Source organism: Nelumbo lutea, chromosome 6 (assembly GCF_056320005.1).
Source record: "Nelumbo lutea isolate HS-2025 chromosome 6, American lotus-T2T, whole genome shotgun sequence".
Lineage (NCBI taxonomy): Eukaryota > Viridiplantae > Streptophyta > Magnoliopsida > Proteales > Nelumbonaceae > Nelumbo > Nelumbo lutea.
The window spans coordinates 70,906,697-70,921,430 of record NC_142689.1 but is presented as its reverse complement, the minus strand read 5'-3'; the positions used below and the strand labels follow the sequence as shown (position 1 = coordinate 70,921,430).

Sequence of the window (14,734 nt, the reverse complement as noted above, 5' to 3'; positions counted from 1 at the left end):
CTTCGGTTTCAGTGCTTCTCTATATATATCTCCGCTCATTCGTTTACATTCGCTTTTACCCAACAAACATACTCTCTCTCTCTCTCTCTCTCCTCCCTCCCCCTCTCTCCCTCTCTCACTCGATAGCTTTTTGCGTCGTGTGCAGAGAGTAGCTAGGTAGCCAGTCACTGCGTCGATGTTGGCCATGGAAGAAATTTTATGCGAAGTGCATGGAGAAGACACAAACGAGCAAGGTTTGCCTCCAGGGTTTCGGTTTCACCCAACTGATGAAGAGCTCATAACCTTTTATTTGGCTTCAAAGGTATTCAAGGGGAGCTTCTCTGGTGTCGACATTGCCGAGGTTGACCTTAATAGATGTGAACCATGGGAGCTTCCAGGTATGATTGATGAGGAAAGAAAAGGACCAACAAAGGAGTGGTATAAATATTCTCTGTGTTGTTTGCTTTTGTTTCATTATATATATGGTTTCTTTGGTTGATGGGTTTCTCTGTGAAAACTGTTTGTCACTTGTGTTCCGTTTACATTGAAGATCTAATCTGTAAACCAGACAGATTAGGATTAGGAAGAAAGTGTTTCAACTTTCATCAATTCAATGTGATCATGGTTATGGGTTAGTTTTTATATGTTGCTGGTATGTATTGAGTCTGGTTTTCGAGGGCACCATTGCTAGCTAGAATGAAAAATAGACATATTGGGCACCTTCTTTTTCAGTCTTGTAAGACCCACAAAGCTGTCTTCTCCTTTAATTCCTTTCCAATAAAGGATGATTTTTTTCTTTTTTCGAAGGCATAAAGGATGATTTATATCTTCATTTTCTATATCCGCGACGCATGTATGACTTAAATGACTTGTCCCTTTTCTAACATATGATATGATCGAGGGCTTCTTTTTTAATAAGTTGGGAGAACTTTCAAGCAAAGACTTTCGAGAGATGTTTGTATTATTATACTTGTAGCCCCCCTCCCCTCTCTCTCTCTCTCTCTCTCTCTCTCTCTCTCTCTCTCTCTCTTTTTATGTCATACTTTGTTTATATTTTCTGTCATTGTCAAGTGCATGCACTTGAATTCTACTTCCCTTATCCTCAACTATCCATATACTTAATTATTCGATACAAAATCCATCTCAAAGTTGGGAAAATTTTCTGACAGAGCTCATGGATTAAACAACCATAACCAAATAGAGAGAGAGAGATAATTTCTTATAGCTTTGTCTTGCGTTATTTATGTATGTAACCATATATTCTCTTTTTCTCTTCTTAATTGTTTCTCAGACATAGCTAAGATGGGGGAGAGAGAGTGGTATTTCTTCAGCCTGAGGGACCGAAAGTACCCAACCGGGTTGAGAACAAACCGAGCAACTGAAGCTGGGTATTGGAAAGCCACCGGCAAAGACAGAGAGGTTTACAGTGCTTCAAATGGAGCCCTACTGGGAATGAAGAAAACCCTAGTTTTCTACAAGGGCAGAGCTCCCCGAGGCGAGAAAACCAAGTGGGTCATGCACGAGTACCGCCTCGACGGTGATTTCGCCTACCGTCACACGTGTAAGGTACATACATCTTCTATCTCTCTCTCTCTCCCCCAAAACCTTAACTCTCTCTACACTCTACAAATCTATATGCGCCTCGGGCTAAGTAAGCAGTTGATACAAAAGACAAAGTAACTTGCTCCCATTGGTGAATATATATTATATTTGTTTTGGGTTTTAATCTTAGGGTATAGGTTGACTTGTTCTGATCCTTAAAATGGATAAATGAAAAATGAAAACTGCTTTAATCGGTAGTTCAATTGCCATGGTTGCTTCATGGTTCGGTTGTGCTGTGCAGGAGGAATGGGTGATTTGCAGAATATTTCACAAGACAGGAGGAGAGAAGAAAAGCCCATTTTTCCAAGCTGCTCATGGCTATCTCATGGAAGCTTGTTCATCGTCCCCGTCGACTTGCTTGCCTCCACTGCTTGAACCCCCAACAACTGTGATGGACGTTCAGTCCTCGATACAAAGCCTCCAAAATAATTACTTGATTCACCAAGAAAATGGTGTCAAGAATCTAATAAACCCAGTTAGCACACAGACCCAACTTTTCCCGATGAGTAGCAGTAGCTTATTAAGACCCTCCTTTTCACCCACCACCATAAACCCCAACAACCCATCGCACTCCATCCTACTCAAGTCGCTCCTCTCACATCAAGATTGCACTTTGAAGCAAGCCACTGTTCAGAAACAGTGCAAGACAGAGTCCAACTTTTCCCATTTTCAACCACTAGATGCTAACTTGCACTGGGTGGATAAGATTCGCCAAAACCCCCTGTTTATTGAGATGGGTGTGGGTGGTCCGGGTGGAGGAGGAGGTGGTGGAGGCCCTGGACCTGGAGGGGGTGTGTTGGGGTTCACAGCTGTTGCAGACACTGTTCATGAGATGTCCACTTCAGTTGCTTTCAACAGGGCCGGCTTTCAGATGATGCTAGATCCTCCCATCAGAGGCGCTGGAGAATCCGGACCCTAAGATCTTTTATATACGTCCATAGAATCTATTTGCTTGTACTGTTACTGTAGATGTGCAAGTGTTCTTTATATCCAATGTATGTATTTTGGAGATTTTCTGCACTTTTTACCAGTTATTTTGTAAGATGTTTGCCTTGCCCTCTCTCTCTCTCTCTCTCTCTCTTTTCTCTCTCTCTCTGTAAACTGATAAACACACACAATCTCCAACTTTGGGTTGGATATTCGAAACCCCTGTGAAAGTGGAGAGGGTCTGTGATGTGACATCAACGATGGGATTGGGGTATTATCATTTGACGTCACCATTTTTTTTTCAGATTTTGATTATTAGGATTGAGGAGGGGACTTTTGCATGCATGCACGCGCAATGGGCTTTTGTTTATGGCTGGGGTTCTGCCCCCTTCTGCAAATTGGGATCACCTTCGCCCCCTCCACACTCCAAAATCCAAATCCGACTTTCTTGTCTTAGAGACTTCCCGTTTGACAATTTTTTTTTTTTTTTAAGGTTTTAGAAGAGCTAGCAGTCAAAAGAAATAGACGGTGTTTGGTTCGGATTATGTTTATTGAGTAAACGTTGCGATAAAGGATATTTGTAAAAGCAAATATCAATTTCTGTGCTCCCATTTTTGGGAAACTTTATTTTGGAGCTTCCCCTAATGGATAAGAGTTTACTGGCACTTTCACTGATGTGGTCATAAACACCCTCGTTAATTATTTTTTTTAGTTTTACAATCACATAAGTACAAAACAACGTTTATTTAATAAACATAAACATAACCAAATACATACATAATGAGATTTCATATAAAGGTCTTGACAAATCATAGATCGTTTGATTAGAGATGCATCTTTCCAATTGAAAACGGGTTTTTCTACGTCTTTTCACGGTAAAGTCTTTTGGTGGCTAAAGTTTTTCCCAACCAAATGGAAAAAAAAAACAAAAATACGGACTATCAGATTTCTAAACAGCCAATAACCCATGCAAAAAGACACACCAAACCGGACCTTAGACTGAATAGAGTAGATTATAGAGGGAGTAAATAATAGAAACTAAAGATCTCCTACCCCGCTCTGTGCAGCAAGCCTGTAGTAAGAAATAATCCTCTTTCTTTGCACAAAGAAAAAAGAAAAGAGGATGAATATACAGTTTTTTTATCTTTTTTTCCTTGTGTATAGGAATTCATGACGTCGATGAGAACGACATGAACGCGCTTTGACATACGATTTCATCATGCCTTGTTTGGGGAACAACAAAAAACAAAAAAGAGTGCTTTTTTTTTTTTTCCTTAGCTCTCATGAGTCATGACATGCATGGGGATGACAGTGGTGTTGGTATCACGATGCCCCAGAGTTCAAGAAGATGATGATTCTTCCGAGTCATGACAAAGTCGGTACGAAGCTGGCCTTTGCTCTACACATGGGCTTTATATTTTTTTTTTTTCCTTTTATCTATAAAGATAACAAAAATAATCATTCAAGAGGCTCGACCACACTGAGATTGAGTGAGATAGCTGCTGTAGGCCGTCGTATTCTAAGAGGATGGATTCTTAGGCTATAAAGGTTGCATCTTTTTTTTCAAGTGTAGTGCAGCAGTAGCTTCTGTGGAGTGTGGACCCTTCTCTTTCTCGTCTCAGTTCTAACTTCTAACAAGGAATATTGGCGAAGTTTATTAATTATCAACAAGAAGGAACAATAAATTAAATAAACAGAGACGTCACAGGTTCATAGAAAAGCCCAACTGGTCGGACAGCGATCCTTAATAAGTGGGTATCAGATCATGAGTTAAATACCATGAATAAAACAAGTTGGGTCGGAGGGAATTGGGATCTTCTGCCAAACAAACATGTTACAATCCTTTACCAATTTGATCTAACACCACATGTGTGGTATGCAATCTTGCTGGTAGATTGTTAGAATGTATTTTGTTGGCAGATGATCCAGACTCGATCAAAGGTAGATGTACAAGTGGAGTACCTGATTTGAAGTTTTTATATTGCATCTGGCATGCCGGGTCAATTCAAATTTTGATATATATATATATATATATATATATATATATATATATATATATATATATATTTTCCAATCAAACAGTGAGAACTGATAAAGATCAGCCATTCCATGCATGGCCATGGCCCATGGAGGCATGACTTGGGAAAAGAAACTGGAGATCCTTTTACCAATGGAGCTGTTTGTCACTTGGGAATTTAGCTCATAGCAACCCAGCATCAGCAGCAACCAAAGATCACATCCATGCTTCAACAACAACAACAACAATGCTTCAACAACAACAAGGACTAAGGCTGAGACTGACCAAAGCCAAAATGGTAATCTCTTGGCATTTTTGTTTATGACATATTTAAACGTGAAAGAATGGGGCTTTGTCAGGAATCTATTCAATGGAATCTGCCACACATCAACATATAATATACCCATGATGACAGTTTAAAAAAAAAAAAAGTAAAATTGGAAATATTTAAAAGGAAGAGGCGGGGTTACTTCTCCAATCAATTGTCAACGGGTACGCCCTGCCCATTGAGCATTGAGAAGACAAAAGCATTACTAATTAAGTGGTACACTTCTCATCAGTCGTCCTGGAGTGAACACACAAAGCTAATCAAAGTGTTACCAACGACACCCCTTTTCCAATTCATTGATTTATTACTAGCAGGGTAACATCTTTAAAAGGACCAGAAGATGATCAAAGAATGGTAAGATAGATTGCCACTTTATACTTTTATAGTACACAACATCTAGAGGATCTTCAGGCTGTAAGCAATCGGATAATACACGGATACATCAGTTGGACACACAGTAAAACAAAAAGATAGAAAACAAAATATAATAGGCAACAAATAGAAAAACTGAAACGAAAGCACAAAATTAGAGGGTTAGGGGTCTTTATTATTATTATTTTTATTATGGGTTGTTTCTTTGGTGCTTTGTCCAACCCAATTTTGAGCCCAGAGTCCAGACTTTGGGTTTGATGACTTGATGAGCAGCCATCTGAGGTGTACAGTACAACAACCAAAAGGCCCAATTCCAACAATGTCTTAAGGTTCTGCCATATACATTATTTTGTCCCCATTTACACTTTTTATTATGCACCTCTCAATAAACTTTGTCAGGTTTTCTTTTTCCACTGGTAGGTAAGCGGTTCTAGTGGTCACTGGTCAGCAGTTAGCAGATGAATAAGGGTTTTTGAACCTGGGCTGCCTCCAATTCCATCTCCATGGTACGAACCCCCCCAGTCTACTTTACCAAAGAATACAGGTTTTAAACCCCAGCCACAGCCAGCCGGGCCTATGATACGAATCCCCAACAGGTTTTACGAACATGCCACGCTGCCACCTTCCCCCTCCTGATTTTGTTGCTATTGGACATTTACTTTTACATCGGATCCAAACAATCCCTAATCTCCTGTAAGGGCTCTCGTTTGGCAAAAATCGTTGTGCTTGTGTGGCGACCAAACAATGCACACGATCTCTGGCTGGGAACACGTGGGAGGTGTTCCTCAAAATTAGGGAAGTTTCTGACACTACCCCCAATGCGTTTTCTGTCTGGCATTTACAATTCCGGAACAAGAAAGGGCCTTCGCCCCCTTGAAAAAAAAAAAAAAAAATCGGCTACAACTACAAATGTTGGTTTTACACACTCGCTGTAAGTTGTAACCAACAGTATTTTGAGAGACATGGGCTTTGTCAAATCGCAGTAGATGTTGAATACCACCCCCCCCCACCCCCCCACCCCCCCAACTCGCGAGAATACACTGTGATGGTGATGGTGCTGACACGAGATGACATTCTCATACCCAATTGAAAAGTCAAGCACTACTTGTATACTGTGATTGATTTGGAGAAGCCTGCTATTCATCAGCTTATTCGTGAATTCAAACCCAAAATTGCCTAGTTTGACCTTGTATACTTGGCCAGCTAAGCTCGCTATTTACATTTGACTGCAAACTCTAGGACTCAAATATGATCAACAATAAGTTGAGGGCACACATCAGATTAAAAGCTCATTTATGTTTCTTCTTGATACAAAGGCATGAACTTAAGTCTCAATGTTATTCAAATAAAGATCAGCCCGAGCCCAATTATCCAAAGAGGAAGGAAAAAAAGTCTTTCTACTACATTAAAGACAACATGAAGAACCTTGGAACAAAATATATTATTGCAAACTTTGAGAACAGATACTGGGGCATTCCAAGCATTTGTTGATCCATGGTATAAGTTCCTGCTAAAGAAAAAAACATCATTATTAGGTGCAACTTATGGCACCTACTGATAGGAGAAATAACATTTTTCTTTGTATTGGAGGACATGCTCCTATTCAGAGAGGCCATAAGCCTGTAACAGCTGCAATCCAAAATTAGCACCCACCGGATCATCATAATCATGAGAGAAACGACTTTTCTCAATGGTTGAAGAAGAAAGTCCATACAACAAACCAGAAAGGATGCACCAGAGATTCAGACAACATGCACAACTGTTTAGAATATATGAACACTTTTTCAAGAGAAGATGACTATACAGAGCCTGAAAAGCTACTTGTGCAGCTGAGCAATAATAAAATAATAGTAGCCAGGTGGCCATATGAAACTTTTAATTTATTTTATTTCAAACTGTACGGATTTCACTCAACCCATCCTGACTAAACCTCTGAACGACCTCACTAAATAATATACTCAGCGAAGGCTATATTTGCCAATGTTTCAATATTACTATGTACTCGACTTGATACGGTAGGGTTAAGGTAGCCTTACTACCGAACCAAATCCAGTGGCATCCCTAGCCAGCTAGAGCAGTTCAAGTTCAGTTTTTCGGGGGCGGGGGGAGCCCTTAAAGATAAAACATGTAATGTATCAAAAAACAACCTTCCTTCGCAATAATGAATTTCTAACACCAAAAAGAAGCCTACCAGTAAGAAAAAGGGGGTTGTGACCACACCAAAAAACCATATAACGGATTTAGGTCAGGGAATTCCATCAAAAGTTGTTCAAGGATAACACAGATGGCAGAAGAATGTACAGTAGACCACACTTTAGCCCAAACGAGCCTAATTCCAGGTTGCAGAGCAGTCTCCATGTAACCTAGGTCATTTACTTTAGAGTTTAGACACTGTTCCCATACTTACTAAAACCTACCCTATAGTTTGTATATCACTAAAACACCCAATAGTTTGCAACTGTTTTACCTAATTGACCTTCCATCAGCAACTGTTTGTATTTTCATTTGGGGATGGTCACATGGCATCTTAAACAAGTAGAAAATGTGAATAGACAGGGGCCCAAGGATTTTTATTCCAGAAAAATACCCCTAGCAGCTCTCATATCAATATCAACCTTTTATGGAACAATGTTGTCAAAATCTCACGATTTACGATATGATTCATGATTTGAATCATGAATCCCAAGGGTTTTGATTCAAACCTTATGTCTGAATCTTTTTATGCAAAAATCTTACGATTTTTGTTTGAATCCTATGATTTGATTCATAAATCTTACAATTTCTGCGATTCACTACGATTTAAATAAATTCAATCAAGAATTAGTTCTCTACTTGGTTATATTTTTGTTTATATCTAGTTTTGTCAAGGGATTTTTTTTAAAGCCCTTACTAGAAAATGATTTAGTTACATTATTTAAGACTAGAAATTGAGTTTACTTTCCATCATATATTGGTTAAAAAGCCATTCATTATATGTGGATTTGTTTGACTTTCAAATCAAACTTGATTATATCACCTCAGGCTTCTATAGTATAAGTGGTAAATTCTATTATTTTCGGTACATATATGGTATATATAGATTAAAAATAAGGGAAAGTAACTTTCCTATATATTTTTAACCTTTTAATATATCTATATTTAATTTTTTGACAAGTTTATAAAAATAGAAATAATCTTACGATTTACGATATGATTCACAATTCGATTCGATTCAACTTTCTCTACGATTTACTATACGACTACAATTTTCAAAACATTGTTATAGAAACAAAACACGGGCAAAATTAGAGCTTGGCTACACAAACCCTATCACCCATTACACTCTATCAACAGCCAATTAGCCATGTCCAAAAATCAAATAAAGTAAAACATCATAAACAACCTCCCCAAAACCACTCTGGATCTCCTACCCACAAACCATTCCCACACCCATACCCACAAGACACCACTGCTGTGTATTGGGAACATCTCCCCATGAGAGACAAGAGACATATTCCCAACGCGCACCTGCAGTATTCCATGGGTATGGATGTAGGAACAGTTTGTGGGTAGGAGATCCAAGCTAAGTACCAAAATAATTCTATGACCACTCTATTTTCTTGTGGAACCATAGGAAACAGAATTATTAAAGAATAAAATCTCTTCATTTCCAACAAACTAACTAGTTCTAGATATAGACTCAACTAAAAAAAAAAGGATTTTGGGGAACCTTCTTGCCTGAAGACCCAAGTTCTAATCCTCATTGGGCATGCCACCATTATTGATCACAAACAAAATAACCAAGATACAGTTCAAGGTTCTAGCCATAGGAAGTGGTTTACATCAGAGGGAGTGATAGACTGATACCTGGATACTTGTACATGCCTAGTGTACTTCCTTGAATACTGCACAAGCACCTTTAGAGTATATTTTACAGCATTTAACACTTTTAAAGTGTGGAAAAATATGTGTTTTAACAAATCATAGTATAAAAAATGTGTATAAGTTGGTGATTTATTTAAAATTAACATGCATCCATCTATTAGCAATGTGTACATTTTTATTAAAGAATCATCAGTTTTAGTCTAGAAAGTTATTTTCAATTAATTCAATTCATGATATACCATATCAAATTCATTATTAATTTATTTTATTAATAACATATAATATTCTCATTATTTTTAGTTTAGTTTATTGCAGGAGTAAATAGAATACATGCGATGTACATTTAATAACAATAGGAGTGCAAATCAGGGCATACTTAGGATTGGAGACCAAGAGATACTTTCCAGTACCTTGGTTCAACAATACATAACAAGGGAGAGATTGAGGAGGATGGTACCCATAGAATTGGAGCAAGATAGGCAAAATAGAGGGGTGCATCTAGAGTCTTATTATGCGATAGTTGAATATCACTTAGACTAAAAGAAAAATTCTATAAAACAGTTGCAAGGCCAGCAATGCTATATGGAGCAGAACATTGGGCAGCCAAAAAGCAAAAGGAGAGAAAATAGGCTTAGATAGTTCGGTCACATACATACAAAAACCACCTGCAGCACCCATAAAAAAGGCAATCAGTTACAAGTTGAAGAGGCTAGAAGAGCTGGGGCAGACCAAAAGGGGCATGGGCCAAAGCAGTAATAAGTATTAAGCACTCATAATTTAACAGTGGATATAGCATTAAAAAGAACAGAATGACAAAACAGGATTCATGTAGCCGACCCATATAGTTAGAATAAAGCTTTGATGATGAAGATGATTTAGTTTTACTTATTAATGTTAAATTCAATCTGATTCCAAACTAAATCTGATAGTAAGATTCAATTTTAATTCAAATATTTAACATATCAATTTTGGATCAAGGTATATCTAATATGATCCTATTTGCATCCCAAGACAAAATCCCATTGAAAAGCACTGTAGTCTAAACTTTCTTGCATGCGTACAGTTAAAACTTAAAGGAAATAAGTGGTTTTGATTTTTTTTACTTCCTATAAATTTCAAGCTTTACATACTTGAATATTTATCAGATGTTCACCAGTCACTACCTGGGTGCAGAGTTGGAGTCGATTCCTAGCAGGTCTAATATGGACCCGAATTTGATCTGTTGATGATCGCATCCAAAGCTTGCAACCAGGATCCTACTAATCAGGGGCAGATATTTAGATATCTAGTAACCAGGTGCTGATTGCCACCATCAGCTGTTTTCCCTACTCCAAAACCTTCTGAGGGAGTTGTGTTTCTTTTGATTGATCCAGAGACATAACCAAGGGAAGCTTATAAGGATGGGGATTCTAGTTATAAATCTCCTATGGACTCAATATTTAATAGATGATTTGACCTATATGATGGAGTTGAATGAAGAACAGGATTTGTGTAAGCCAACCCCAAGTAGTTGGGATAAGACTCTTATGCTTTTTTTAATTAATTAAGGCTCAATTTATTTTATATAAAGCATATGCAAATTATAGTTTCTAAGTTTGTCATTGGTGGCCAGATAAATGTGAATGGAAACTAGCATGAGCATGTTCAGACAGTTGTGGCAATTGGCAAGAACAGCTCTGAAAAGTGAACAACCTCAAGTTTTTATTGTACCATGCTAACCAGTTAACCACAGTTCTTACCTCTTAGTTTACTGTTCTACCAAAATTTGAAAATATATTTTTTTAATTAATACCCTTTTAATAGCATCTAGCTTCACAAAGCTGAGTGCCTTCTGCCTTGGACAATAGGAGGCCTCATTCTTCAGGGGTGCATTTGCATTTAATTACTTTATCTGATAATAAACATTTAAAAAAAAAATCCAAGCCAATCAAGAAGCAACTCTGCATAGCCTGTCAGAGTTCAAAATTTATCAACTGAAGGGGCAGAACGCAACTTATTAGGACTTAAACATAGGATTGACGATCAGAAGTAGTAACATGAGAAGAGCCCATTTAAGACCACCATCTTTATCATTCATCAACTACAAAATTCAGAAAAATGAATTGAGAGGTCGTTAACTTTTTTCCAATTTTGGAGCCAATTAGTAATAAGCACAGGGATTCTCATGGATTTTTCCATTTGATTACCATTGCTACCCCAAAAGAATAGCAACTTAAGCATATCATCTCCAATGCGCATTTTAGTGTATGTATTTCTCTTTCATGTTAGTCAACCCTAGATTTTAAAGCTCGAGAGCCAAAACTAAAACATGAATCCGGATCAGCTAAGAACTCAATCCAATCTAAGTTTAACAAATCTCTGTTTTTTTCAGGTTATCCTCTGCTGAGGAATGATTTTTGGATTCTGCATTTTCTATAAGCAACTTGTAAAAGATTTGGTTGATGATAGAAGGGATAATAATGTGTTTATGTATAGTTCGATCACACTCACCACATTATGGGCTCAACCGGGTCTAGAATTAACTCAGATAAAATAGAAATTTCGGCCTTCCAAGACAATCCTCTTACATTCAATTCAACAGCTCTAAATTTTATAATAGTTGCAGTACGATAGCAAGCCAACGTCTTATAAGACAATAAATGGATGGATCAAAAGAAAAGAGACGCGTTTACCAGTCCATGTAAAGGATTTATTAAAACCCTAGTAACAAGATCATTTACATCTAAAATAAAAGACCAACTAAAACCTATAAAAAGAAACAGAAGGTTGAATTCACAACCCCAAAACCAGACTGGATCATGGAAATTTAAGAGAAAAGGATCGAACCTTGATAAAGAAGACCACTGCTCTACTTGGCATTATCCTTCTTGTTGGGGTCCTGCTGCGGGGAGTAGATCAAAGCAGCAGCCATTGCTCCCGGAAGAACAACAAACCTCGCCAGCACTGCGAGCTTGGCAACCAAAGGCTCCCCTCTCATAAACGCCATTAAACCTTTGCAGCTGCCTCTCTCTCTCTCTCTCTCTCTCTCTCTCTCTCCCTTTTTAGCAGCAAACAGCAATAGTGACTTGTGAACAATGCTTACAACGTCAGAACTCGAATCATCAAAGGTTAAAAGTGGCAAGACGCAAGCGAGATTTGGGATTAAAAATCTATTAGACATAAGTACCCCTAATCTTTATATAAAATGACAATATAATGGATCGGTCACAGGGATGCAAATGGATTCGATCCGATCCGACGCTTTTATATCGGATCGATCCGATCTTCTGATCCTATCGGTTGTAGGGACGCAGACTGATAGGACTCGATTTGAATTTGAATCCTATCAGTAAGTTGGACCTTCGGGTAATACAAGAAGTTTTCTTTAAACTTAATGAATTATTAAAAGAAAAATAAAATATACTAAGTAAAAACAAAAAAAAAGTATTTTTTAATTATTTTCATCATATATACATGTTTTTTATAAATAAATAAATAACATGTGTATTATATAAATATATATATATATACATATATTTATAAATATATCATATATATCGAATCGGATAAGGGGTGATTCAAATTCAATCCAAACATTAGAACAAGGGGTGATCCGAATTCGACCAAATAGGATCGGACCTCATATTGGATCGGTTCATGATTCGATCCATTTGCACACCTAATCAGTCGGTATTTCTGACTGGCTAGTTATGGCTAGACTTGTTAATGGGTTGGGTAGCTAAGTGGCCCAACCCGATCTAAATTGGGCTTCAACAGGATTTCAAGCCCGCAAGTTCGGTCTCAGGCTCAAAACACTAGGCCCGAGCCTGACTTGATAATGTATTATATATAATATATTTTTTCTTCATTATTCTTCTCTTTTTTTCAAGTAATAGATCTTTCTTTATTTTTTTAGGTTTTTGAGGTCTTAATATAAATAAAACAGTTTTTATTGAATAAAAAAAGAAAAAAATATATTTTCCAATTTTCTATCTGAGCTCGAGCTTCGGGCTTCATATAATGGCCAAACTTGGGCTCAAGACCTAGGCCCAATGGTTAGGCCAGGCTCAAGCTCGAACCTGAATATGTTTTGTTAATGTGGAGAAAAAGCACAGCCCAAAACCGGCCTAGCCTATGAATAGGTCTAAATGTGGCACAGTCCAAATTTTCTACCAACTGCATCCTTCTGCCCTTTGCCCTTCCTATCAATTCAATCACCTCAATACATCTATCCCACGGTCCCACCCCACCGTTGTGTGATGCTACCCACGAGACATTACAGATACAAATTGAAAATATCTCCCTTGTCATTCAAGGGAATATGTTCCCAATATATGGTGGTGGAGCTAACAATTTATAGCTAATAATTTATAGGGGCGCTGAAACGGTGAAACCTCACAGCCCCATCCCACTGTGTATTGGGAACATCTCCCCATGAATAATAAATCAGATTGTTTCTTAAAACAAAAACACAAAAAATATGTTCATGGTTGTATGTGTGTTTTCTGTTTTTAAAACTGAAACAAAAAACATGTTTTTGAATCTAGTTTCAAAAACATATTTTTACCTGATTATTTAACATTATGTTTATAAATCATATAATTTCTATACTGAAAAATGTTTTTTTTTTTTGTTTTAAAAACCAGTATTTTGTTGGTTATTAAAACATGTACAGTTTTTTTTTTTTTTTTTGAAACTAAACCAACTTGTTTTTCCCTTTGAAAACAAAAACAGAGTTCAAGAACATGTTTTTGTTTTTTGCTGATGTAACGATTCCAAAAACAAATGAAAACAAAAACATTCATATTATAGAACACCCTTAGCTTTTTGACAAAACTCTTACTTGTATTCTAACTGTGCATTCAAATACATATTTCTTAGAAATAAAAGAATTGGCATTCTACATATGTCTTTGAAATAAAGAGTGGCATTTCAGAGAGTAAGATAGATATATATTGAACAATATATCTATCTACCTTCAAAGTGTTTTGATAGTGATTTTATTGGATTTAGGAGAGAATGATGTAATCTTTGGCATTGGGGTTTCAACAAAAGTTCTACAAGAAGAAGGAAAAGATGAAACAACGGGCATGTTTACACCAGAAAGAGGTTGTCACACAAACGTGGAACAGTTGTGGCCATACCTTGGGTTAGTAGAAAAAGCAGAAGAAAGAGGTTAATAGGAGATTCGCAGTCATTGTGGAAAGTTCATATTTCCTCACAAAATTCTTCATGACCACCACACAGCCCTTTTAACTGCGCATTGAGAACATCTCACCAAGTTCGGCTAAAGGGCTGTGAGGTGGGTGTGAGGATAAATTTTGTAAAGATGTGTTTGGAAGTAATGTAAAATGTCATTAATGTAAAAACTTACGCCTGTTCGGTTTTGCCGGCGTTTGGATGGAGTATATATCAAGATCAATGTAAAATTCCACTTTGGTTTAGATTTATTGGCATTTGGATAGAATGAAGTTTTCATCATAAATCGATATAAAACCTCATCAAAAGTAAAGTTTTACATCGATTATCAATATAAATACTACATCAATAAAATCGATGTAAAAACCCAATGCTTTTCTCCACACTTTTCAAAGCTCAATGGCAACTTTTTTTATGGTTTGGTGTAAAACCTCATCAATAATGTTTTACATTGCTTCCAAACGCAG

At 37.2% G+C, this 14,734-nt stretch overlaps 1 protein-coding gene and 1 long non-coding RNA gene across 2 annotated transcripts; one reads left to right on the top strand and one right to left on the bottom strand.

Annotated features, from left to right (window-relative positions):
* The first annotated feature begins 13 nt into the window (after positions 1-13).
* Positions 14-2,642, top strand: LOC148849559 (protein CUP-SHAPED COTYLEDON 3-like). The gene is made up of 3 exons (XM_088949214.1): positions 14-377; positions 1,271-1,545; positions 1,823-2,642. Exons 1-3 carry the CDS (start codon positions 176-178, stop codon positions 2,498-2,500), a joined length of 1,155 nt encoding a protein of 384 aa, XP_088805340.1. The 5' UTR covers positions 14-175; the 3' UTR covers positions 2,501-2,642.
* A 3,846-nt stretch (positions 2,643-6,488) lies between these two features.
* Positions 6,489-12,125, bottom strand: LOC148849558 (uncharacterized). The gene is made up of 2 exons (XR_016100641.1): positions 11,916-12,125; positions 6,489-6,732 (listed from the first exon to the last, which is right to left on the bottom strand). It is a non-coding gene; the product is annotated as an uncharacterized LOC148849558 (long non-coding RNA).
* Positions 12,126-14,734: the final 2,609 nt, after the last annotated feature.